The 27,971-nt window shown below is 35.0% G+C and overlaps 1 protein-coding gene across 3 annotated transcripts in view; it reads left to right on the top strand.

Moving 5' to 3' along the window:
- LOC126824041 (serine/arginine repetitive matrix protein 2) overlaps positions 1–27,920 on the top strand; it is a 75,047-nt gene extending 47,127 nt beyond the window's left edge. Inside the window, exons 4-14 of one of the 3 annotated variants that reach the window (XM_050553194.2) lie at positions 3,395–3,559; positions 4,118–4,183; positions 5,442–5,468; positions 6,421–6,486; positions 14,989–15,036; positions 15,644–15,721; positions 16,504–16,656; positions 16,884–17,159; positions 17,710–17,880; positions 21,503–21,643; positions 23,237–27,920. In XM_050553194.2, coding sequence (XP_050409151.1) covers positions 3,395–3,559; positions 4,118–4,183; positions 5,442–5,468; positions 6,421–6,486; positions 14,989–15,036; positions 15,644–15,721; positions 16,504–16,656; positions 16,884–17,159; positions 17,710–17,880; positions 21,503–21,608 — 1,156 coding nt within the window. In that variant the 3' untranslated portion in view covers positions 21,609–21,643; positions 23,237–27,920. The remainder of the gene's footprint in view (positions 1–3,394; positions 3,560–4,117; positions 4,184–5,441; positions 5,469–6,420; positions 6,487–14,988; positions 15,037–15,643; positions 15,722–16,503; positions 16,657–16,883; positions 17,160–17,709; positions 17,881–21,502; positions 21,644–23,236) is intronic. The other 2 variants (XM_050553191.1, XM_050553193.1) reach the window with 2 other exon arrangements.
- Positions 27,921–27,971: the final 51 nt, after the last annotated feature.

Consider the following 27,971-nt stretch of genomic DNA (forward strand, 5'->3'; position numbering starts at 1 on the left):
GCTACACTAGGTCTGCCCCGAGTCTGAAATTTGGGGTATAGGGGTAGCTCGGACCGGGGAGTAACATAGGCCAGGTGGCGTTAGTCTACCACTTCCGGTTTCGGAGTTATGACCCCCGAGCGAAGCCGGGTATCCTGCTAGTACATCAATAATCAGTTGGGTTGTTTATTTTTTAATAGTGATCGAGAAATTAAACGTTTCTAAATTGGACACTCATTATCAAAATTAGATGATTCTGAGTGATTTCAAATGATTTTTACAAAGTTTTAAACAAAGATTTGATATTGAATGAATGTGAAAGAAATTAGTGCTAATTACACAACATTAAATGATACCCGAGTTACAGTGATGGTTCATGAAGCAATGAAATGAGGTTTAACTTCCTACTTTTCTGCACCAACTGGGCTAATAAATAAAGGCATATGCCATGTACATGCAGTGTGCTACAAAGAAAAGTTTTCTTGGCAAGTACACTACAGTGTCAAAGGTTCTTTTATATGCACTTCACATTTTTTTGTCCCATTCAAATGACTAGACTATGTTCCTTGCCTTCTGTCTGCACCACTGACATGGTGTTAAATCCCTGGGAATTTTATTGACCAATACTGGGATCGAGAAATTAAACGTTTGTAAATTGGACACTCATTATCAAAATTAAAGATTAAATGACACCTGGGTATCAAGCATTTTTTATCGTTTAATCTTGTGTATCTGTCCAACCTTGTGGGTTTTGTACAGTGCCTTTGGTTTCCTCCCACTGTTAAAGGCGCCTACAGTCAAGCGAATTATTGAAATAAAATTGAACCCCATGTTAGTCCTGAAATGACCTGGTTTGTGTCAGTGGACTTTAAACCCCATCTCTCTCTGTCTCTCTCTCTCTCTCTCCAGGGTTGCCAGGCCAACCCAGTGGGTTTTGTACAGGTTTTCCGGTTTCCTCCCACTGCTAAAGGCGCCTATGGGCAAGAGAATTATTGAAATAAAATTGAACCCTGTGTTAGTCCTGAAATGACCTGGTTTCTCTCTCTCTATTTTCTTTTATAAAGTTTCATGACAACTCAGCTTCATTAAGAAGGTGAAGTTGTCATTATCTATATTCAAACCCAAGAAAAACCCGAACGAAAACCGTATGATTACAGAAGGTTTACGCATGTTTGACTTCAAGCCAGAAATAACCTTAACATTTATTAGATTAGACGGTGAATTGACTACTGGTCTCAGATGCATACGTAATAAAAATAGATTAACGTGTAAAGTTGACTTCGGACGGTTTTAAATTAGTTGAACAGACTCATTTAACACGTAACAAACAACTGTTTCATGTACATGTGGTTCCAGTAAATCCAGTAGATTATTTTTGGCTTGAAGTCAAACATGCGTAAAAATTCTATATATATATATGTATACGTTTTTTGTTCTGGTTGTTCTTGAGTTTTCCGGTGCGGTTTTCCCTTGATGATAATTCTGACACTACCATATTCACCAAACATATTTACCAAATACAATTTGGCTCTCCTTAATTCAAGAAAATGCAGAATTACTCTTGCAATATAATTAAGCAGAGTGTTTTTTACGGAGCTTTTTTCTCAATTTTTAAGCTGTTTATGGCTCCTGCACAATTTTATAAACGTGAAGGATTGGGCCTGGCAATGTAAAATCACAGTCTCCTTCTCAGTCCATCCCTGAAAAGACTCTGCCACACCCCTTCCTTTCAAAAAGCTGTCCTGGGAAGGGACAATGTACAGTCGTTCATATGGGATGAAAAACAAATTGCCGTGCACGTAAAGAACCCTTGACAGTTGGAACTCGAAATAAGAGCAGGCAGCAGTGCCACTGTCGGGGTAAAATTTCCCTCATAGTACACTGTATGGCGTATGGTCATCTTCGTTATCCCGCAAGAAACAGCATCTGGTCATTTGGATAGAACAAACAAAAATGATGAGGTCCCATGCACAAGTTCCCATACACTAAAAAAAGAACCCTTGGTAATTGTAATTATATGAAGAACTCCAAGCAAAACGTGGACTTCATAGCCCTTATTTCTTTTTAGTGCTTTTTATAGTTCTAGAAGAATAAAACTTATTGCCCAATAGTTCTTTTGAATCTATTTTTGGTTTCCCTTTCTTTTCTTTCACTGATGTTTGGATAATTCACCAGATAACAACACATATTTATTAGATTTCATTACTTCAGTAGAGTTCTTCAATTTCTTCAAGTGAAAATAATTTGTTAACCATGCAGATACTAATTTAAGGGGGTATTAGTTTCCATTATCTCAACTGAAAAAAAGAATCTATAAATCCATTGATGGAACTTGCTTTTTATCATCATAACTTCTTCTATATCAGGTTTTTTTTTTATTGACATTGCCAACGATTGATAAAATTTAACTTTGAATAGAGGTCTGTTGCAAATAAAATGAGGTTTAACTTCAGATTTTGATCCCATCCAAATGACAAGATGTTTCTTCCTAGCCAGGCCATCCATCCAGCCCCAATGACAAGGGGAGACCACTCCATCCAGCCCCAGTGACATGAAATAAAATGGGGTTCAACGTCCTACTTTTTTACACCGACTATATGCCATACAGTGTGCTATGAGGGAAATTTTTCCCAGACAGCAGCACTACAGCCTACTCTTATTCCGAATTCCAACTGTCAACTCTGTTTTTTTTTTTGTCCCGTCCGAACGACTACGTCTGTGGGTTAAACCATAGACCGTATTGGCATCTGTTAAACCAAAAACAAGATGACCTTTCTTTGTTCCTTTAACTCAGTTGGTCATGCGGTCATTCTTTTTTATACGTCCACGTGGAATTATAGTTGTATATTGTTGTCGTTTGTCTGTCCGTCCATCCATCAGACTGACATTTAAGACATCTAAATAGTGCTTTTGACCTTGATTAGACAGGCCACATTACATCTGGATAATAAAAGCTTATGTCTGGGTTTGATTCTGGTGATGGCCTAGAAAGTTCCTTAAGTTTTTCCATTCTGGTGCAGGACGAAGGACCTGGCCAGTAGCAGTGTCTAGTTGTTCAGGGTTCAATCCTATTTCATCTGAACAATGGGGGCAGGGTTTAAAAATTTTGTAGTTTTGACCACGGACAAGGGTCAAATCATTGTTTTTTTACATCTCTGCCACATGTCCTCAGAATTATATAGATTTTCAGGAAAAAAAGCCTAATAAATCTGCCTCTAATCTCCATTCCAAATTCCATAGAAAGTTCAATTCTTTCCACAGAAAGTTCAGATCTTTCCATCAACAGTTCAGTTCTTTAAACAGAAAGTTCAGTTCTTTCTATAGACATTGTTTGTATGAAAAGTTGTTGAAATGTAATGAATGTGTCTAGCTCTCCCTGTCCTTTTTAATACATTTATTGTTTCTTCCTTTGCAGAGCCAAGGAAACACATCAAATTGCTGAAGCAAATGCAGAGAAGAATGCCAAGTTACGAGAAGCCTTTGGATTGGATAATTATGTTGACGGCAGCGCATTTGATCCAAATCGTAAAACGAAGGAAGATGCTGCTCGGGCTGAAGCTATGGCAGCCAAAAAATATCAGTAAGAAAAAATATTTATATTCTACTCAGCTATAGAGATCTCTCGATTTTACACTTTTCTTCAATTCTTTATTAATTTTTACATCATAGGTTAAAGGTCCATGTTCACGATTCGTGTCCCAAAATAAGGATTTAGAAGTTTTGAATCGTACCCGTAACTAAATCATGAACGGGTTGGCGGAGAAAGTTCCTCGGGATATCTCTTTCTGGTTTCCCTGTATAAGTGCGGAGGGATGGGTGGTCTAGTGGTTTAACGCATGCACAGGAACCATAAGGTCTGTCATTGAGTCAAGTGGTGTGGTTTCGATTCCCCACTTGTATGTCCAACCTCAAGGGTTTTCTCCGGGTCCTCCGGTTTCCTCCCATTGGCAAAGTCCCAAACGCGCAAGCGAATTATTGAAATAAAATTGAACCATATGTTAGTCCCGAAATGTTGAGTGGATGTTAAACACCTCTCTATAAACATACCTGTTAGCTAGACCTGTGTGCTATGACGTTTTGTGTAACATCTCGGCTTAATTTTAATTAAAGTACATGTGAATAAACTTTTACTTTTCAGAACTTTAGAATCTGATGAAGAAACCTCCCCTTCACATCCACCTAAGAAAAAGAAAAAGCGCTCAAGGTACCCCCTTTTAAATATTTTATTCTATATTTGAATCTCATGAAATACCCCTACCATTTTGACTTCATATTTTTGGTTTCCTCATACCATTAAAGAACTCTTCATCAACCGAGGGGGGTTGGATGGCTGAATGGTTAGCAAGTGCGTGCTGTATCTAAGGCCTGTCATTGAGTCAACTGGCATGGTTTGAAATCCACAGTTGTACGTGACAAGGAGTAGGGTCGCCTGTCCAACCTCGTGGGTTTTCTCCGGGTCCTCTGGTTTCCTCCCACTGCTAAAGAGCCCTACGCGCAAGCAGATTATTTAAATAAAATTGAACCATATGTTAGTCCCAGAATGACCTAGTTTGTGTCGAGTGGACGTTAAACCCCATTTCTCTCTCTCTTTCATCAACCGAAGAGGTAGGGAAAAAATATACCATAGGGCATGAGTGGCCGAACTTTTACGTTCCAAGTTTAAAGTATTATACATATAACTTCAAAAGATTAACTTTTTAAAATATTTTAACAAAGATAACAAACATTATGCAAAATGTCTGTCTATAAAATGTTTGATATCACACTGTAATACATAGGGCCGAATTACAATTAATTAATTCACACTGGTCTTTTTTTATGTAATAAGTATTATGAGGGGCATTGTGCCACTTGGAATGGTTACACGTGCCACTTGGAATGGTTACACGTGCCACTTGGAATGGTTACATGTGCCACTTGGAATGGTTACATGTACCACTTGGAATGGTTACATGTGCCACTTGGAATGGTTTCATGTGACACTTGGAATGGTGCCATTTGGAATGGTTACGTGTGCCACTTGGAATGGTTACGTGTGCCACTTGAAATGGCGTAATGTGCCACTTGGAATGGCGTAATGTGCTACTTGGAATGGTGTAATGTGTCACTTGGAATGGCGTAATGTGCTACTTGAAATGGCATAATGTGCCACTTGAAATGGCGTAATATACTACTTGAAATGGTGAAATGTGCCACTTGAAATGGCGTAATGTGCTACTTGGAATGGTTGCATGTGCCACTTGGAATCAAGCCACTCAGAATGGCATAATGTGCAATATGCCACTTGTGCCACTTGAAATGGCATAATGTGCTACTTGGAATGGTTGCATGTGCCACTTGGAATCGAGCCACTCGGAATGGCATAATGTGCAATATGCCACTTGTGCCACAGGTTTGATACTGCTATCATAGGGAAATGTTTTAAGTCAAACTTATAACATGTCTTGTTTTATATTTGCAAGCCGCAAACGTAAGGAGAGCAACTCGCGGTAAGACTTCAAATTCTTTCTTACAAATTATTATCATTTAAGGCCTATATACACTAGCCAAATTTTCCCTCGTGTGTGATTTGTCAGGGATCCAAAGTTTGCTCCGTAACTTTTATGATACTTGTTATTATTGTTGAATACAATTTCTATTCATGCTTCAACTGGTTGGTTGTTTCTGGCTCGATCAAGTTAAAAATATGAGTATTGAGATTAAATTATATTTATAGCACAGCTTTCATGAGTTAACAGGTTTAACAACAGAGGCCGTAGTTTCTTCCAACTGCTGAAGACATCTACGCGCAAGCGAATTATTGAAACAAGATTGAACCATATGTTAGTCCCGGATCTATGTTTTAATCAGATTGGTGCAAAACATAATAAATACATGTTATGTATGGACATAGTATAAAAATCTTATTTAACGCTCGTCGTTTCAGAACTGAAAGTAGTTCCCCAGAAGTCTGAATAGGAGAGGGGATTGGATGGCTGAATGGTTAGCGTGTGCGCGTTGTATCATTAGGTCTGTCATTGAGTCAGCTGGAGTGGCTTATATTCCCAGGTTGTACGTGACAAGGAGTAGGGTCGCCTGTCCACTGCTAAAGACATCTACGCGCAAGCCAATTATTGAAGTAAAATTGAACCATATGTTAGTCCCGAAATGACGTTTGTGTCGAGTGAACGTTAAACCCTCTCTCTCTATCTCTCTCTCTCTCCCTAAAAGGAGAGTCATCCATTGTTATTTTGACATGTATTTGTCATGTGCAAAACATAATAAATACATGTTAAGTCTTATATTTAACGCTTGTCGTTTCAGGACAGAAAGTAGTTCTCCAGAAGTCCCAATAATAAATACATGTTAAATCTTATTTAACGCTTGTTGTTGCAGGACAGAAAGTAGTTCTCCAGAAGTCCCAAATACATGTTAAATCTTATTTAACTCTTGTCGTTTCAGGACAGAAAGTAGTTCTCCGGAAAGAAAAGAAAGGAAAAAGAAATCTAAAAAACACAAACATGATCGGTATGTATGAAATTTTGTACATCATATTTCAATTTTAGCACAAATTTAACTAATATCGAGAGAACAGTCATAGATTTATTGTTAAGTTAAAAACACTAAAAAAAAAAGTTTGTGTAGTTTAAGCTTTATGTTGTTGCGAAACTGAATCTTCCATTCTCAAACAATATATGTATTGTTAAGGATAGGATACATGGGTTGTGTTTATTTCCCCCCATCTTTTTATTTCAAATTTTGTTTATTATTTATTTCATTTTGTTTTTATCTCCATGGTTACTGAGGTTTTAATCTGTCGACTGTTCGTTCACCCTTTAGTTTTTAAGATTTTTTATATTTGATCAAAATTAGAGAGAAATGTTTTCAGGGTAGTGTTGGGGCGAGGTAGGGAATAGTAGTCAAAATTTAGGCCTGGGAATAATTTTTTCACCGCAGCTAACAAAATATCAGGTGATTTTGTGTCATCAAAGTTCTACCAGAGATTAATGATAACTTTCAGGGATGCTCAATTAAACGTTCCGAAAATGAATTATGTCAAACCCAAAATAGTGACAGTCAAGTGAAAATGGGATTTCGTCAGGGAGAGGGGTTTTACATAGGCAAAGCCAGTTCCCCAATCCCATTCAGACAACCCAAATAAAAATATTGTTTATAAAAAAAACTAAACTAAAAACCGATTCCATAATTTTGATCAAATATATCAAATCAAACCCAACTTTAAATACCTAAATTCACAGAATAGACGAAAAGAGAGAAAATAAATATATTTTATAAACTCTTAGAGGTCTGTAGATGTTGTCTTTTTCATTTTTTGCATTTGTTTTGATTTTCTTGCTTATTTTTTTATTATGCATTTTATCTTTTTTTTTATTTACAGCTCTCAATCATGAGAGGAATCTTGTATGTGATTTTATATATTATTATTGTTTTACGAGAAAAAAAAAAAAAAAGAAACATTTGGTTTTCTCCCCTTCAAATGAGATGAATAGAAATTCCAAGATAATATTTTTTTTTGCATCATGACATAAAAAGAACCACTGAACATTTATGAGTACTATAAATTTGGAAATGACTTTTGAGTTATGTGAAAATGTTTATTGTTCGCGTCGTTGCCGCCCAGTATGTGTTTCTAGTTGCCTGTTTATTTTAATTAAATTTGTTTTTTTTCGTGAATGTGCCATATTCTGCACTCATTTTTGTTTAATATTTCATAAAACACTTGACCTACTAATAAATAATATTTATTCAACCGTCTCTGTATGTGTAAATGATTTTTTTAATATATTATTTAGGCATTAGAATTATTATTGGCTAAGGCATGAACAGATCTAAAATGTCTACTGATAGGCCTATTTGTGTACAGGAATATTGGGGCGAATATATTTAACAATGAGCTTGTATGTTGTTTTGCGGTTAGTTAAAGTCGTCAATACTGATCATGCATTGTTTGGGACAATATCTGATTTTTCATGGCCAAAATGTACTCAGATTGATTAAACATTTAATCACAACAATATCATAAACCTCACAATATCCGCGATAGATTATCCCCCCCGTCTCGGATTCAGATAGTAAGAGGCCCATCAAAAGATTTTATGCAACACTTAGAGGTAGAGCTGATTCGTTTATATCATCTGTAAGTAGATGTAGAATTTTGCGAAATTTTCAATTCATCATATCTAGGTAAAATGCAACAGAAGCTTTAACCCGTTAAGTGCATAGTTCGTTTTATAACGACCTGGACAACTGCCACTCACTGTGTGTAGGGCGTAATATAACGCCTTGGAGGTATTTTCCCCAACCTATTCTTAGAACATAGTATAAAGTCCTTCGTCACTTCGTCAAATTAATTACACAATAGGGGGTAGTTAACGTTTTAAAAACGTCACGCTTAATGGGTTAATTAAGGTACATGATAAATCTGGGAAATTAACTTCTTCTGCTGAACTCCTTTTTCTATTTGATAATGTCCAACTAAGCTTTTCAAATACTGAACGGAATCGAACCATTCCTTTTTGAGATTTAACTTTCACATTCTTGCAGTTTTTGAGTGATTCAAAATCCATCAGGAGCTTTAATTCACTTTTTCTGCTAAACTCCTTTTCCTTTGTCTATTTGATAATAATGTTCAACTAAGCTTTCTAAATTATGTTGAAATTGCTAGTTTTTAATCTAAAACTTAAGTTAAACATGATGTAAATAAAACGAGTATTAAAATCAAAGTTCAGGAAATCTAAAACTTCAGTTAAACTTGAAATTCTCCAATATGATGTAAAAAGACGAGTATTAAAATCAAAGTTCAGGAAATTTTATTTTCAATATATATATGTTGAGATTGTGAGCTTTAAATCCAAAAGTTCAGTTAAACTTGAAATTCCTAAACATGATATAAAAAGACAACCCAGAAGTATTAAACTCACAAGTCTAGTCGTTCGGATGGGACAGAAAAACAAGTCTCTTGTACTCATTGGCATGCACGTAAAAGATCCCTTGGCAGTTTGAATTTGATAAGAGAAGGCTGTAGTGGTGCTGTCCGGGCAAAATTTCCCTAATAACACACATCTGGTGTATGGCCGTCTTCATTAGGACAGTCGGAGTAGAACGTTAAACCCCATTTCATTTCATTTATTACATTTCATGTATTAAACTCCCAAGTTCAGGAATTTAATGTTCAATATTTAAGCGATCTCTAAGTGTTTATCGTTGATAAAAGGGAGATAACAATGTCGATATAGATTTGGGCGGGCCTTTATTAAAGATGATAACAATACCTACATAGATCGAACGGGCCTTCGTTAAAATGAGATAACAACTATTACATACATCGGATAGGCTTTAGTTAATCAAATTTAACAAATTATTTCAAATCTTTGTGGATCAGAAATCTTACATATGGTTTCCTTTTCTGTGATTCTATGAATAAAAAATTAAATTCTACATTTTTTCCACCCTCCGTCATTTACAACTTTGTAAGATCTCTAGAATTTCTGATGATTTCCAATCCTTGTATTCCATGCAGGGCTATCACTTTCATCTATTTTTGCCGGTCCAGGCTGACTTGGGTTAAATCTGAACCACTGGTTTATTTGTCAGTGAGTCAATTTACAGGAAATAAAATGCATTATTTTAGAGAATTAAATGTCAAAACCACACAAATACTGAATTTATGTTATTATTTATTTGTGTAAAAAAAAAAATTCAATTCTTTTATATCGTACAATAATTTACAAATATATTTTTTTGTTGTGGGAATTCATGAAAAATTGGACTATTAAACAATATAAATACTAAATTTGTAGTACTTTACTAGGTTGTAAACTATATTTTACATTACATATAAATGATGAAAATTATTCTAATTTGTTTCTTTGAATTAACGGCAATTCCTGAAAAATGTGACAAAATATACATGCAAGAAAGGTCAGACTGGCAAAAATTGAAAATTGAAAGCCCTGATTTTGGTGACGGCTGGTTTGTTTATTTTCTGTAGGTAGACATATTTAAATAAATTAGGATTCAATCTTTTAGTCTTTATATCCCTCTCTACTGTAAAATTATCAATAGCAAGCTAGATTAGATGGTTTCTTGCCAGGTATGCTTGAATTTCAGTTCGACAAAATTCCCAACTTTTTGTATCCGTCTTTCATTCCATTTCCATCATTATTTACATGAAGGTGACAGATAAGTCATTCGGTGATAAATTGCTTCAATGGCATTTAGTAATTTCTAAAGGTTGTAATTGTTTAAAACCAAAATAATTCCTTATATCTTTATTTTTTGAAAATTTGCGGATCACATTGATGTAATGTTATGAAATATTTCCTATGGCAGACAAAGAAAAAAAAATCAAAATCCTTTATTTTTAGTTGATAATGAATAACAAAAACAAACAAAAATCAGGTTAAAAAAAACTTGAAAAAACTATTTGAATGTTAATATTTATGTAAGGCATTGTTCACACCTACAAATGACCTAAAGATATTTAAAAAATCATTTGAAAAACCGTGAAATACTATTTGAATGTTGGTTAATATTAATGTGAACCACTGTTCAGGCGTACAAATCACCTAGAGACATTTAAATGTTTGATCAATTATCACAGGAAGCTCTTCTGCCACTTCCCCGACTAAATGTATTATGCTATTCTATATTCTGCATGCCGCTTATCCCATTCACTTCGACATCTGCTGAAGGAGTTTGCTTGCAGCTGCTAAGATTAAGAAAAGATGTCAATGGCTTTTTGGGGCAAAGTGCATTTCTGATTAATTTAGCTTTTAACATTTTGTCGTTAATTTTTTCAAAATGACCGAAATGTTGAGGCTTATAATTTTTTCGAAACTTTTTTGATATTAAGCGCCATCACTGTACGCTGCAAGTTGGCTCCATAAACTTTTATTTTAAGCTCTGTGTTATTTCTTTCCTCAAACTTATATACTCATTTGTTTACTCGGAGAAAGAGTTTCAAAATTTAACATAACAAAATAATAGCATCTTTGATGCATCTCAGATTTTTTAGGCAGCCTACATGTAAATCTTAACAAAAAGCTCTTGTGTTTTTCGCTGAATGTTTTTTCAAATGATTATTTTATTATTATTATTTTTTTAGATTTATTTAATTATGTTAAAATGTTGTTTTGTTTTTATTTTTTTGTGGACATAATATGTTCTAGTTCTCATACACTTCTTTATGTCTGATTATATTTTTTGATCTGGGTAAAGCAAAAATTGAATAGAGTTAGACATTGTTTTATTTGAATTAGTTTTTATGAGACATTTGTTGGTGCTCCCTTGGTTCTTTAGAGGAGCAGAAGCACATGTAGGTATATGGTAGAAATTTTAAGAAATGAGTGAAGGAAATTATTGATTATTTATGTAAATATATTGTGTAAAATTATGAATACTTAATAATAGAGAGGTTTTTATGTACCTGTATTTTTAAATTGAAATGCAGTCGATGATATTTTTTATTTAGATATTGATAATTGCATGAGAGTATATTATTCATGTGAATATTACATAATTGAATATCGTCACCTTCCTTATGATCGTGACTCGTAGAAAATTGTTTTTAATCGTGTTGAATTCGATTCTGATAACGAAATTTTCCCTCCTCTTTTGTCTGCCCCCATTTGCTGTAGGTGAAAGGTAAGGTATGTAAAATCAAAGCTGATTGGTCGTTGAGGGAGAAGTACATGTATTATGATACGATAATCAGATCATTCTTATCAAAATGATTAAATTAATAATTTTAAATTATGTGTCGTAGATGAAAATTCAGACTATTTGAATCGACAATTGTAGACGGATGGTTTTCTTTTCCTCGTAAATAAGAAAAACTTCTATAATTGATCAAAAGGTTTTCTTTAGTTGTCAAATAATCTGAATTCTAAACTACAAACAATGTGAATTTATTTTTGAAACACATAAAAAAATAATTGAAGTTGTTCTGTTGCTTGGATACCGTATAATTTTTATTTGTTTTATGTACCACTTTAACTGTTGTCGTTCATGAAATAAAAAATATATAAAAAAATACATATTTTTTTTTTTACAAGCATATTTTCATAGTCATGTTGTGTTTATTATATATGTGTATCTGGTTTGGAAACGTATTTTATTTTTGAATTTAAGATGCTTATTTATGGTAAAATTCCCCAAATCTGTACGTGGGAGCAATCTTGTGTTCCAACCTCGTGGGTTTTCTCCTGGTCCTCCGGTTTCCTCCCACTGTTAAAAACCCCTACCCGCAAGTGAATTATTGAAATAAAATTGAACCATATGTTAATCCTGAAATGACTTAGTTTGTGTCTAGTGGACGTTAAACCCCATTTCTCTCTCTCGCAATCTTGTTTAAATTTCCCTAATATCAGCTTACGATTAATGAGAGAGATGGAGTTGAATGTTGTCTCGACACTAAGTCATTTTTGGCCCAAAACTATGTCATTTGAGGCCTAACACATTGCAAATGTTTATGTCAGTAATTCACTTGCATGTGTATCAGTTTCTAAATTCCCCCAAAATATTCTTGACACACTCCTCATCTTTCCATGAAATAACTGCAGTATTTGTGGATAGAAGGACTGGACCATGATAGAATCTTTGCTTGGTTTTCGTAACGGCATTGTTAACAACTAACCAGAGTTGCCAGACTTTCCATTATAGTGTAGTGTTCTATGGTTTAACCGTCTTCATGAGCCCGGTCGCCGGGGGTCGGAGCAGAACAGTGGGACATTAAACCCCATTTGATTTCTATGGTTTAATTTGCTGAAAGTGACAGACACGCCAAGATCTTCAACCGATCAAAATCCCTGCCTGCCTGTCAGTCAAGACCGACTAAATCAACTGAAATGAAAGCTGTCACATGACAACTTGACAATCATTCAGATGGTTGGGGTTGGGCACCACCGCAGCTTAATTGACTCCATACAAATAATAACTTGAATTGTTTATAAAGAATTTTTTACCATAGATAAGCATTAATATTATACTGTATTCATTGTAATAATGGCCCGGGTGCTTAAAATATTGCCGAATGGTTAGCACGTGCGCGCTGTATCATAAGTTCTGTCATTGAGTCAGCTGGCATGGTTTCGAATCCCCGGTTGTACTTGGAAAGAAGTAGGGTCGCCTGTCCAACCCCGTGGGTTTTCTCTGGGTCCTCTGGTTTACTCCCACTGCTAAAGACCCCTACACGCAATCCAATTGTTGAAATAAAATTAAACCATATGTTAGTCCCGAAATGACCTAGTTTGTGTGGAGTGGACATTAAACCCCATTTCTCTCTCTCTCTCTTAAAATATGCTCATAAAGACAGGTGTTATTACAATGGAAGTACCGTCGTACCTTGTTTGTTGTCTCATCGGACATAAAAAATTTTACACGACCAAGCATAATGAATTGAGGGCGGTTGGCGGGGTGTAGGGAGGGGTGTAAACAGATTTTGTTCCCACTATTATGAGAGGGTTGGTGTAAACATATTACAGTTCCCAGAAAAAACAAGCAGGTGAACATTTATTTGAATCTGGCTGTAATTATGTGAGGGAGGGAGGGTGGGTGAATAAACCTATAACAAACTAGCAGGTGGACATTTATCTGAATCTGGCTGTTATCATGGGATGGTTGTTGGATGAACTTATTACAAACTAGCAGGTGGACACTTGTTTGAATCTGGCTGTAATTATGGGAGGTGGGGGGATAAGCTTATGACAAACTAGCAGGTGGACGGGGATAAGCTTATTACAAACTAGCAGGTGGACACTTGTTTGAATCTGGCTGTAATTATGGGAGGGTGGGGTAATAAACTTATTACAAACTAGCAGGTGGACAGTTATTTGAACAGGGTGGTTATTATTGGCGGGGTTATTACAGTTATTTCCCCCCGGGCTGTTGTTGGAGGGGTTATTACAGTTATTTCCCCCCCGGTAGATATTGTAGGGGTTGTTACAGTTATTACCCCCCGGGCAGTTATTGGAGGGGTTATTAAAGTTATTTCCCCCCCCCCCCCTGAGTAGTTATTGGAGGGGTTATTACAGTTATTTCCCCTCAGGTAGTTATTATAGTGAATACAGTTTATATTTAGTGTATTCTTTATGTATATTTGTGGTGTTGGTATTTTCTACAATGAACTAACAAAAATCATTTATTCACCAATATTTAAATTTGCATGCTAAAAGATTTAGAGATATTCTATGCTGTAGATTCATAAATATTCTATTTTACAGGCTTCGATAATAAAAAAAACTTACGCTAATAACCAAAGATTACGCGAACAGACTCCATGAGATAGTATGTGTGGAAACTAAAAGCTACAGATATGAATAAACATAAATATTTTTTTAACGTACCTCGAATATAGTCCATAAAAGTCAAGATTGCGCCTTTCTGGCTCCACATGTGAAAGAGGTGCCTTGAGCATTCCCCAGTGGGACTGAATAATTGTATAGTCCATAAAAGTCATGGTTGTGCCTTTCTAGCTGCACATATGAAAGAGGTGCCTTGAACATTCCCCAGTGGGACTGAATAATTGTAAAATATAAATATCGTTATTTATTGTTTAATTTTAACTGGAGACAGTTAACCATTTCAAATTTAATTATAAGGACACCTTTATTTTTCACTCTAAGAATTCTAGTTATTCTAAAGTCTGATTTTGTCAGATCTTTATTGTTTTAACGTCATGAAACGTAGTTGGTAATGGAATATCAACTGTAGCTCTGTAGAATAGAATGTTTTAGATGTTTCATCATATATCACAATTTAGACGTTAAAATTAGAACTGCTTCGTCCTCTAACATGTGTATCTCTAGTAGTGATCAAATTCCGCTACGTTTTTTTTAGATGTGAATATCAAGCGCGATTGACATCATTGTATTTTTGCCTTGAATGCTTGGCCTCATTCATAAACAAATCATCATATCTTTTTTTGTATATTTGCATCCATTTTTCTTGTCCTTAACCTGCACGTTTTGGTTCATGGAATTTAAAATGGTTCTGAAATCTTAATTTCAGGTCTGAATCTAAAAGGCACAAAAAATCCAAGAAAAAGATTAAACGATTGTAAGTTCTAATTTTGAATAGCTGGATATTCCAGTGTGGTTTCACCTTGTCAGTGGTGCAGGAAGGACGGCCTGAAAACAACAGCTGTGACAAAAAACAAAGGTCCCATACACACATTGGCGTGCACGTAAAAGTTTTTGATATAAAAGTAGGCTGTAGCTCCACAAAATTTCCCTCATAGCACATTGTATGCTCGTCTTCATTAGCTCAGTTTGAGCAGAACAGTAGAATGTTAAAACCCATTTCCTTTCAGTTAAGTGGGCTACCAACCCCCTTAGTGAATTCAGGGGTTTGGGTGGCCGAATGGTTAGCATGTGCGCGCTGTATCACAAGGCCTGTCATTGAGTCAACTGGCATGGTTTCGAATCCCCAGTTGTACGTGACAAGGAGTAGGATTGCCTGTCCAACCTCGTGGGTTTTCTCTGGGTGCTCCGGTTTCCTCCCACTGCTAAAGAATCCTACGCGCAAGTGAATTATTGAAATAAAATTAAACCATATGTTAGTCCCAAAATGACCTAGTTTGTGTCGAGTGGACGTTAAACCCCATTTCTCTCTCTCTCCAACCCTAGTAAAGGTAAAATGATGTCAAACTTGTTGTGTTTTACAGTGAGAAGAAATCTAAGAAAGCCAAGAAGAAAGATGATTCATCAAGTTCTGATAGTGATACAGATTCAGAGGATGATAGGTAGGTCTCTCTCTCTCTCTCTCTGTCTAAGGTCTCTGATTGAATTAAGTGATGTTTTTTCGATCCTAAGCTTGTATGTTACCAGGAGTAGGGTTGTATGTCCAGTTCATGTGTTGTTCCGTATTAAGTTTGTGACAAGGAGTAGGGTAGACAGCCTAACTGTGGATTTTCTCCATTTTCCTGCCACTTCTAAAAACTCCTACGTACAAGTGAATTAATGAAATAAAATTTTACCATGTATAACCTAGTTTGTGTTGAGTGGACATTAATTCAGTCATTTTGACACAGGCTTCTTGAATTTTAAGAGAGGATAATTTAGCCTCGATTGTGTTGTTTCTGTCTATTCTGGTTGGATGGCCGAATAGTTAGCACGTGCGTGTTGTATCATAAGGTCTGTCATTGTAGGATCACCTGTCCAACCTCATGGGTTTTCTCTGCGTCCTCCGTTTTCCTTCCACTGTTAAAGATCCCTATGCACCAGTGAATTATTGAAATAAAATTGAACTATATGTACACCTGAAATTACCTAGTTTGTGTTGAGTGGACGTTAAACCCCATTTCTCTCTCTTTCTCTCTCAATTTCCAAGTGTTCTTTTAAACCCTGGTTTTCTATCTCATCCAGACGTCCCTTTTCAATCTCTCCTGCAGTATCTCTAACAATGTTCTTCTCAGTGCACACCAGGGTTTGAACCTGGGACATTCCTGACCCCTCAACAACCGCGACCCCCAAATCACAAGCTAAGAGAGAACAATCAAAATCAATCAAACGATTCCTGTTACAGTTCCTCGTCCGCTGAATCTGGAGTTGATGAAGCAGAAATACAACCACAGCCGAGAGCTAGTCCTTCACCTATAAAGTCTAGTAGAGGTCGTGATAAAAAGAGATCACCATCAGCAAGAGAATCATCAGATGAATCACCCAGTCCAGCACCAAAGTAAGGATTTATTTCAAAATAATTGAGGAATTGCCAATCAAATGAGCAATCAAATTACAATTTGAGTAATCAATTACAATGTGTGCACTAATTTTCAATTTGATTTACATTTTGTCAACCAAAAGGACAATTGATTTACAATTTGATCTTCTTTGTCAATCAAATGAGCAATTAAATTACAACTTGATTTTTATTTGTTAATCTAAAATTTGTGTCTCTGGTCACAGACGCAGTAATGGTCACGGTAGGGAAAAAGACAAAAGAAAAAATGGCAGGGATGTGAGCGAATCCCCCAGATCACCCCGACGAAGAAGTAAATCCCGAAGTTATTCCCTGGAACGGAGATCATCTGTCCACACAAAGACTGCTTCTCCTCACGATAAAAATAGACACACTCGATCAAGGTCGAGATCAGCATCAAGAAAACGATCATCTTCAGTGCGTAGAAATCACAGGTCAAGGTCATCTCGATCAAGGTCATATTCTAGGAGTAGATCTAATATGTAAGCTGTTTTCTGTTTTGATTTTTAGTGTGATATTCAGATTATTAAGGCAGAGTCACACTAGCAAACTTGATAGGATAAATCCTTTTGTGTGAACAGTAAATTTGTTCCTTTTGGATACTGATTTTTTGGGGGTGCCATGGTGGATAAGTGGGTAAGACGCTGGCTCGCTAGCCTGGAGGTCACATATTCAATCCCTGCATTGAATGGGACATAAAGCCAAGGTCCCATGTATACATTGGCATGCATGTAACAGATCCATTGGCAGTCGGAATTCGATTTAAGAGTAGGCCATAGTCCCACTGCCCAGACAAAATTTCCCTCATTGCACACTGTATGGCATATGCCCGTCTTCATTAGCCCAGTCAGAGCAGAACAGTAGGATGTTAAATCACATTTCCTTTCATTTCCATTTCTCTCTAGCTAATTTTTATGGCAAGTCAGGATATATTTGTCTCTGCATGGTATTTGTTGAAGAGGTTTTATCAAATTTAAGGAGTATTTTTGTATGATAATTATTGATCCAGCATCATCCTTTTTTTTATTCCAGTAAATCTAGACATACAGCATCACGATCTAGATCTCCAAGTAAACGGTACACACCATCACGTAGCAGAAGTAGAAGTCAAAGTCGCAGTTCCAGACGCCGATTATCGCGAAGTCCGTCGATACGTAGGCGGAAAGGTTCACCTAGCCATTTAGATAAACGACGTATCACAAGGTAACGCTCAAGAACCTCCTGTCTCTTCAAGATTTTCACCTCACCTTTCTGTTGTAATGGGTGAGGGGGAGGGGCTATTAAGTTGGGTCTTTCCATCCTTCCAATCTTTCGTCCCTCTCTTTATTTCTGGCAGAGTGATTTTGATCAGATTTGGAATATACCATCATTAAGGCAGCCACCTTTACTCCAAACATCAATGCCATCTGCACATATTTAATTACTGCAATCTGATGTCTGCTGAACTATGAATATTAAGGTCCTTTTACAGTGTCATTATGACAGTCTGCTTTAGTCCAAACATCAATGCCATCCACAAATATTTAATTACTGCAATCTGATGTCTACTAAACCATGAATATCAGAGCCATTTCTTGTGAATTGTTTATGATAAAACTAAGAATATACCTTGATTATTACAATCCCCTCAAGTCCAAACATCAATGCCATCCTTGTATATCGAATTAGACTGCTGCAATCTGACTAAGTTCTTAATATCTGCACATATATAATTACTCTACTTCAATCTGATTGGTAAATCCATGTTGCATTCTATCCTTCCTGTAAACGACCTATTCACAGGTAGAATATTTAGCAGGGTACAAAAGCTATCTCAGTTTGTTTACGTTAAACAAAATCCGTGGTAAATGGGATTTCTTTTTGAATTTTTCATTTTTATTGATGTTTTTATTTTGTAATGTACAACCATTAAAATGAAGTATAGAATCTTTTCAAAATATTTTTTGCATCCAGATTGCATACAATATTTTGATATTCTTAAAAATTCTCATAGGAATAGAACATTGATTGATTGTGAAATTCACCCATCGATTTGATAGATGGTCTCACGGACCCATGATCAGACAAACTCATAGTCGAATCTCATGGTCTAAGCCCCAATAAACACAGGCTTTTTCTCTCTAAAGGGTTGCTTCATCTTGATTTTCGGGTGTGGCTTCCCTTTGTCAGTGGTGCACTCTATACATTGGCATACACGTAAAAGATCCCTTGGCAGTTGGAATTTGATATAAGAGTAGGCCATAGCTACCCGGGCAAAATTTCATTTTTTAAATTGTAGGGTCGCCTATCCAACCTCATGGGTTTTCTCCGGGTCCTCCGGTTTCCTCCCACTGCTAAAGACCCCTACGCGCAACTGAATTATTGAATAATGAAATAAAATATTAAACCATATGTTAGTCCCGAAATGACCTAGTTTGTGTCGAGTGGATGTTAAATCCCATTTCTCTCTAGCTTTCTCTCTCTTGTTTTAAATTAATAAATTTTCACACAGTTTTTTGTAAGAAAGTCGATATTTTATTTTTGTGGTTGTATATAAAATGAATATGTTGGATGTTGTCTTATTATTGTAATTACTTGAGCATGACATGTTTTTTTGTTTAGTTTATAACACATGGACATGAAGGAACGTATGTAATATATTGACAATCTTGTTCTTCTAAGATAATCTACTTTGAAGTTTATAATACGGGGAGATAATCTGCATTGACCATGTCTTTTCTACCGATATTAAACATACATTATGCAAGAGCTAAATCTGCCTATTGCAGGTCTTTCTTTAGGCCTGAAATGTTATCTGTATTATTAATTAGACATTAATTAACTTATCCAGACCATAATTAACTCTTGATGTCATCGCTAGCCTGCGATGTTTATTGGTTTAGGTTCCGATTTGCTGTTCTACTTCCATTCATGATTTAATCATGAAATGGATAATCAAGGCTATGTTTTTTATCATACTGACTTTAGTAATGATGATCGAGGCTAGGCCGAAATTTCATTCGCTAAAATCTCGGTTCAGGGTTGATCAATTTCATTGAAATTTTCAGCAAATTGCCTTTACATTATCCAGTTTTTAACTATTATAGTGAAAACTGTCAGCTGTTTATTTAATCTCCCATAATGTATCTTTAATCAATGGTTCTCTTTCTTGATCCATCTTATCGTCAAATATCGGAAAAGTAGAGTATTCCATTCATATAATTTTGCCGGTGGGGGGGGGGTCGGATGTATTTGGTGCACGAATGGTCTAACACGTGCACGCCAGATCATCAGGCCTGTCATTGAGTCAAGTGGTGTGGTTTCGATGCCCTGGTTGTACATGTCAAGGAGTAGGGTCACCTGTCCAACCGCCTGGGTTTCCCTGACTTTGTCAGTTTCCTCCCACTGTTAAAGAGCTTGACGCAAAAGCCAGTTAGTGAAATAAAGTCGAACCTTATGTTAGTCCCGAAATTACCTAGTTTGTGTCGAGTGGACGTTAAACCCCATTTCTTTCTCTCTCCCTCTCTCTCTGTCATTAACTCAAGTGGCGTAGTTTCGATGCCCTGCTTGTACATGACAAGGAGAAGGGTTTCCTCCAACTGCTAAAGACCCATACGCGCAAGCGAATTATAGAAATAAAATATTAAACCATATGTTAGTCCCAAAATGACCTAGTTTGTGTCGAGTGGACGTTAAACCCCATCTCTCTCTCTCTCTCTCTCTCTCTCTCTCTCTCTCTCTCTCTCTCCCTCCCCAGTGCCAATTTTGAAGATGATTCTCTAGAACAGAAGCATGTGGTATATATATGATCCTGAATTATTATTGATATTTGTATTATTACAAGATCTGGTTATTAATTACAGCTACATTGATGACAAATATTTAGCATGTTGTGTTGATGAAGTATCTCGTTCTTTCTGTCAAAACTCTAAAAATTAATCAATAAGACTTAGTCATCAAGTTCCTGTAACCCTTGGTTACCCAAACAATAAGTCAAATTTGTTTCCATGGAAACATAAAAATGATCAAATCCAAGAAATTTCTGATCAGCATATAAGGCATGTCTACGGTACTATGTAGGTTGATGTGGGAACAAAGTTCTATATAGATATCTTGAACGGTGTTTAAGAAAATAAACAGGATCGAACAGACAACCCATTTCAATATCCGTCCCTTAAAGATGCATTATGTAAGATTTAGTTAAAGAGCTGGATGTTCTTAATATAATACTTCGAAAATGAAAAATGAATATATTGAAAATTTCAGTCAAATTACTTTATTCGAGGCGAAGTTATAACTTTTTGAAGATTCAGTGTACCGGTAGATCATTTATTATTGTAGGAATGTTACTTGACAACCGAGACTAAGTCTTGATTATTAATTTTATCGTTGAATTTTTAAATCTTGCGGGTGTTTTAGCCCATTTAAATTTCTGCTATTCGATAGTCGGTAGGATAAAAACATAGTCTCGATTATCCATTTTTGTGATTTAATCATCAGTAAGCGTTGAGCAGCAGATCAGATTCAAATCCAGTGAAAATCTGACACATAAGATGGCATTGAGAGTTGATTAAGGTCTTTTAGTTTATATAACATTACAGGCCTAAAGAAAGACCTGCAATAGGCAGATTTAGCTCTTGCATAATGCATGTTTCACTTTGTTCGGTGAGGGATAAGAAAATAAATAAAGTACAACCTTCATATCCAAGTTTTATGTTGTCCTCAAATTTTATTTTTATATGTTGTCATCCCTCACTTTTTATTTTTAAATGTTTCTTTTGTTTCTTTTCTTTTGTTTCATATTCATTTTAATTTTTTTGCCGTGGCCTTAAATTTGATCTTGAAGATCAAGATCTCGAGACAGAAACACACGAAGAAGATCTAGGTCCCGTTCACCGTACTCTCGGCAAGAGAGATCAAGATCCCCGTACTCTCGGACCAGACGGAGATAAACAAAAGTTTATTTTAATTGAAAGACCACAACATGGTATATACGTTATTACATTGGCATGGTGTTTAATTCATGCTTAGTTAACAATGGTTATATAATCTGTTTAATTCATACTTAGTTAATAGTTTTATAATCCTTTCTTAAACAGTTCTTACTAAAAAATTAAATTAAATTTGAGTTTTAAAATAATATGTTATTAATCATATTACATTGGCAGTTTTTTCTAAAAATTAAATTAACCTTTGTTTCAAATTAATATGGTATTAATAATATTATATTGGCATGATGTTTAATTCATGCTTAGTTTAACAACACTTTTATAATCCTTTCTAAAAGAATTTTTACTAAAAATTAACTTGAATTTCAAAATAATTTTCATATTTTTATTATAACTAAATAATACTAATATTTCTGGAATACTAATCTGTACCAATGAATCTGTTTTTTCAATATAAGACCAGACATAATCAGCTGGATTGGCAAAAGTCGGGCCACAGATATGACGAATCGAATATCAAGATATGGTAAATCAAACTCAAAATTCAAAAAATGTTGCCTTTACTGAAACATTGCTGTCCAGGCAAAATTCTGTACTTATGTACAGTTGACCTTGAACTGACGTAAATTAGCCAGATAAACGTGTATTTGTTGATAGCACAGCAGCGGAACCAAGGTTTTTCAGTAGGTTGGGTGCAGAAATTTTCAAAAATTCCTAGCAAAATACAAAAGTTTGAAGTATCTCAACCGAGTCGGCAGAAACAATTGTATCTTCTTAGCTGCATCCAAACCATTAGATGAAATATCGATAAAATAGCGTAATTGGCCAATACTTATGCAGAATGCACATGATGAACAGTGTTGACATATATATGTAGTATACATAATCAGGAAAACTTTTTATGAAATAAATATATCTGTAATGCATGTTTATGATGAAACACTAATATATGTGAAATAATAACCAATTAAGATAACTGTGTATTATTTGAAAAAAAGCATTTTAACCCATATTCAAACAAAGATATTTTTTATATCTGAATAAACTAAAGTTACTAAATACTTTGTATTATTTGGTAAAAGTATTTTAACCCATATTCAAACAAAGATTATTTTATATCTGAATAGACTAAAATGATTACATAGTTTGTATTATTTGGTAAAAAGATTATTTTTTATATCTGAATAAAGTAAAATGACTAAATACTTTGTATTATTTGGAAAAAGTATTTTAACCGATATTTAAATAAAGTTTATTTTTATATCTGAATAAACTAAAATGATTACATAGTTTAAAATTGTATTATATCGGTAAGTATGTAAATCACACTAAAAACACTTTTTTTTTCTGTTTGATTTTCTGCATGTGCTGTTTATTTGAAGTATTATTCTGAATGTATTTATTTTCAACTTTGTTCTATAAATTTGTCAAATCTACTGAATGCAGTTATTGTAAATCTTTATATGACTTTGATTTAAAGAAAGAAAATTCTTTTGGATTAAAAAAAAAATAATAAAAAATCACAAAAAATATCAATTCTTAAATTTAACGTGACAATATATTGAAGTTCATCTACAAAAATAATAGTTCACTTCTGATTTATTTTTGTGTTTTTTTTATATTTTTTTTAGTGCAAGAAAAAGACCAGTCCCATATAATCGCCCCTCCCCACCAAGCTCTGACAGTAGTTATCATTCATATAGTCGTTCTCGGAGTAGATCCAGATCCGTACGCAGATATAGACGTCAACGGACTTGGAGTAACAGTAGTGTAGATAGTTTAAGATGAAACGAAGAATTGAACAATGAAAAACGATGATCTCTATTTTAATTTATTTTTAAATCATGCCAAGGCAACACCAATTCGAAATTTTGTTTTTCAGGAACAATCTATTAAATATATTACTGCCTGGGCCCTGTTTCACAAAATTTTAACTGAAGATAAAATCAAAATTTTAGTAGATAACGTTACTTCAATTTTGATTGGCTAAGCACTAAAATCAATCTAATATTATCCAATCAAATTACTAAAATTTGGACTTTATCTTAGTTAAAATTTCGTGAAACATGCCCAAAAAACCTAATTTTAAAACTGTAATAACTAACTTACTCTCCTAAGCGGTGAACACATTAGCTGAATCATTTGGCCAAATAAATCGGTGACACACTAGGCGAATGCTTCGCCTGATTCACCACTCAATTTTATCACTTTTCACGTCACATGATTAAACATGGCGTGGACCATGTCTTCAAACAATCATGTGACTTCTCAATATGAGTGGACGATGAGTGGTGATTGTTTAATGAATTCTGCACTCAGGCAAATGCTTCGGCGAAGCGAACACACTAGGCGAATACAATTCGGACGATTATATCAAACATATTTGACAATGGACACACTAGGCGAATTTCGACACCGATTGATTCAGCCAAACGCTTCACAAAAGCTCTTAAAGATTCAAATTTGAAAAAGAACATTGTTCATTTATCAGGATCCTAAAGAACTAAAAAAATTGAATTGGTCTGGCCTTACAATGTAATAAGAAGCAAATGCTCAAAAGGTTCAAATGTTTTTAGTGATTTTATAGAACTTAATTACTTTTGTGTGCTTTTTAACACGACAAACTAGTTTTAATAGTAGACGATCAATTTATTAAGTGCAATAAGTAGTCAAATTACGGAGTTAGAACTCGTAAATAAACTAACTTTTTATCATTGCCCAATCTGATTAAAATATAGATCTATATTTCATTTCGTTTTTTTTATACTTTCGGTGGCCTACACTACATGAAGATCTGACCAGTTGTAGTGATAGGCCGTGTCAGAGGTCACACCAGCGGCTTTTGACCCTATGACGTTAGACATTTGATTTACCAATCAGCATTGATGTTACTAGTGGATTACCCACAGTTCTGTGCAAAACACACCTAAAGCACGCCGTAACAGACCGTTTCATTGCCTAAGCCTTCACACCATTCAGATCCTAGTGTAGTAAAGACAAGTAAAACAAAATTTTGAACTATAAAAAACAAAACGAAATAGGATCTGTGTTTTAACCAGATTGTACATTGCCAGTCTGGAAATAACTTGTTTTAATTGTTGGCATCGGTTCCTGATATTCTCAGTGTCCGATGCCTTATTTACAGACTTGGCGCTACCTGTACCCAACGTTGATACTCATATTTCAGATTATGCAGATTTGATATTTGAAACGTTTTATAGTATTGTTTTAATAATTTTTTAAAATGTATCGTATATTGTCATTATTATGGCAGAAAAGTTTCTGTACAAGTAGATTTATACAGTTGAAAAGTCTCAACCATATCGTTCAATAAGTGTGAATGTTTTAATTCGGACGTTACTACCACGTTTTTTGAAATCTCACAAATGTAATATGGCTACGCATGATGTTGAATTTTATTTAAATCTAAAGTAATATGGTTGAGTATTCCCTAGAAAATTTTGAAATTAGAGTCCTGGTGGCACTGTAGCTCGGGTATCATTTAATCTTGTGTATCGAGCACTGATTTCTTTCACATTCGTTTAATATCCAATCTTTGTTTAAAAGTTCGTAAAAATCGTTTAAAATTATCTAATTTGTGCCTATGTCCAGTTTAAAGCTGACCATTCAATTTTGATAATGATTGTCTAAGGTAAGACGCTGGCTGGCTAGCCTTCAGGTCAGGTCGGGCCTGGTTACCATGTCAGTGATGCAGGACGGAGGGCCTGACAAAGACAGCTGTCTAGTCATTCGGATTGGACGAAAAACTGAGGTCCCGTGTACACATTGGTGTGCACGTAAAAGATCCCTTGACAATTGGAATTCGATATAAGAGTAGGCCATAGTGCCGCTGTCCGGGCAAAATTTCCCTCATAGCATACTGTATGGCGTCTGCCCGTCTTCATTAGCCCAGTTCCGAGCAGAACAGTAGGACATTAAACCCCATTTCATTTCATTTCATACAAGCGTTTAATTTAAATGATACCCAGGTTACAGTGTAGGTTCCTTCACTAATCAAATATTTCGACTGAATCTATTAAGTTACTATAAATCAGATTTTGGAGGAAACAAATTGTTATGTAAAAAAAACAAAATGGAAAATTTATGTGTTGGTGATTTGAAAAAACACCCCAAAAACCCCATCAATACCAGTAGTTCGTTTACAAATAAATCTACACCCTACACTGCTGTATCAAGCTTTTTTTTTGTTCATAAAAAAGAATATTCAAGAATTGTAAGATAGGTGAAAGGAATATAGAAAGGACCTTAATTTGAATTCTGGAAATCAAACCTGAAAATACATGTAAAGATTTTAGTTATAACTGGACCAGACAAAATGTCAGGCACCATTGTAGAAATATTGGACGTTATAATGGACATTTTTAACTTTGGACTGGACATGTTAGTTGTACCGGATGTTTTTAACTTTGGACTGGACATGTTAGTTATACCAGACATTTTTAACTTTGGACTGGACATGTTAGTTGTACCGGACATTTTTAACTTTGGACTGGACATGTTAGTTGTACCGGACATTTTTAATAATATTAGAATAATATTAAAGATGCATTATGTAAATTTAAATCAAGAGCTGACCATTCTTGCTATGATTGATAGTTCAAAAATAGATAATGTAAAATGAATATATTGAAAATTTCAGTCAAATTACTTTATTCTGAGCAAAGTGATGACTGTTAGAAGATGTAGCGTAGATGTTTTAGTATCGTAGCAACAGTACTTGACAAACAAGGCTAAGTCTTGATTATTCATTTTATTGTTAAATTTTTAAATCTTGTGGATGTTTTAATCCATAATGCATCTTTAATAAATGACAGGAACTGTGTCTGACAAAACCAAAATTAGTGCCTGACATTGTCTGTGAAAGGTACCATATTTTCAGGCTTGCTGAAACTGAAAAAGCGCTCTGCAATAGAACAATGAAAATATAAGGTTATGTACAGGTCACAATTTTATCATTGTTTGAAAAATACTAGAGAAGCCTAGTAGAAATATCTCTCAGTAATAAGTAGTGTATTTCATAAAATTGTGATCTGTATATTCCAGTTCAATTACTAAATGCCATCGAAATGAATTTGAATATATGGTTGAAGATAAGAATTTGTTGTGATTTTATGGATCCTTGTATAAATTAACTTATTTAAAGGGAGTAATGTGCGGGGATGGTGTGGAGAGAACGTACAGCGAAGGTACGCTAATAGACTATATTTAGATTAACTACAGGGGTCGTATTCAGGAATGCTTCAACAGAAATAATTTCATCATTCAACATTTTCATTGCCTGAGAATTAACACGCTAGGTTAAAATTCTGATTTTAGCCAATTAAAAGCCAGCTTTCTCAAAATATTTTAGTTTAAAACTTTGTGAATAACGCCCCCAGTCCATATTTTCTTTTATTCTGATTTAGGGGGTTTCGATGACCAGGTGGTTAGCGGGTGAGTTTTGTTTCATAAGGTCTGTCATGGAGTCAAGTGGCGTGGTTTCGATTCACCGGGACAAGGAGTATGGTCGCCTTCCAACCTCGTGGGTTTTCTCTGGGTCCTGCTGTTTCCTCCCACAGCTAAAGACCCCAAGGCGCAAGCAAATTATTGAAATGAAATTGAACCATGTTAGTCCAGAAATGACCTAGTTGGTTTTGATTGGACGTTAAACCCCATTTCTCTCAAGAATTAGGCTTGATTGTACAATTTGTGAGGAATGATTATGCAATTTGTGAAATTCTCGCTGAATCGTCAATTCTCCCAATTTCAAATCTGTCGTAGGATTTGACGTCAAGAATTAGGCTTTGACATCCAGTCATCATGAGGTTTGATTATGCAATTTGTGAATTTCTTGTGCAATCTTCATTTCCCCTCTGTCAAAGATTACGCTTTATTTTGACTACAGTATTCGAGGGAAATATCATGACTGACTTCTTAACATGATGGACCTCTCGGTGCTTTTTGTGCTAATATCAACTCAAATTTTACGCATGGCGTACATCGGGAGCAAACATTGATACTCGCATGAACAAATTAGGCCGTCGTCGAAACTCGCTATTGGAATGAAAATATTTTTTTGAGAATAAAAGATTTAAATGGACGTAGAATTAATCTTTTTATAGATAATGATTATAATAATCTGGTCTTTCATGTTTATAAATTATGTTATAATTAACATTATTATTTATTTATAAATTATTGCACATGTTGTGGCTTTATGTATATATTATGTCATGTGTGTATAAATATCATTGTCTATATATCATGATTTTAAATCAAGACTCATGTAAAATGAATAAATGAAACAAAATATTACTTTTTATTGTTCTCGTCGTTGGGTGGGGGTTCGTTGCTTGTCTGGCGAAC

This window comes from Patella vulgata, chromosome 6 (assembly GCF_932274485.2).
Source record: "Patella vulgata chromosome 6, xgPatVulg1.2, whole genome shotgun sequence".
NCBI classification, from domain to species: domain Eukaryota; kingdom Metazoa; phylum Mollusca; class Gastropoda; family Patellidae; genus Patella; species Patella vulgata.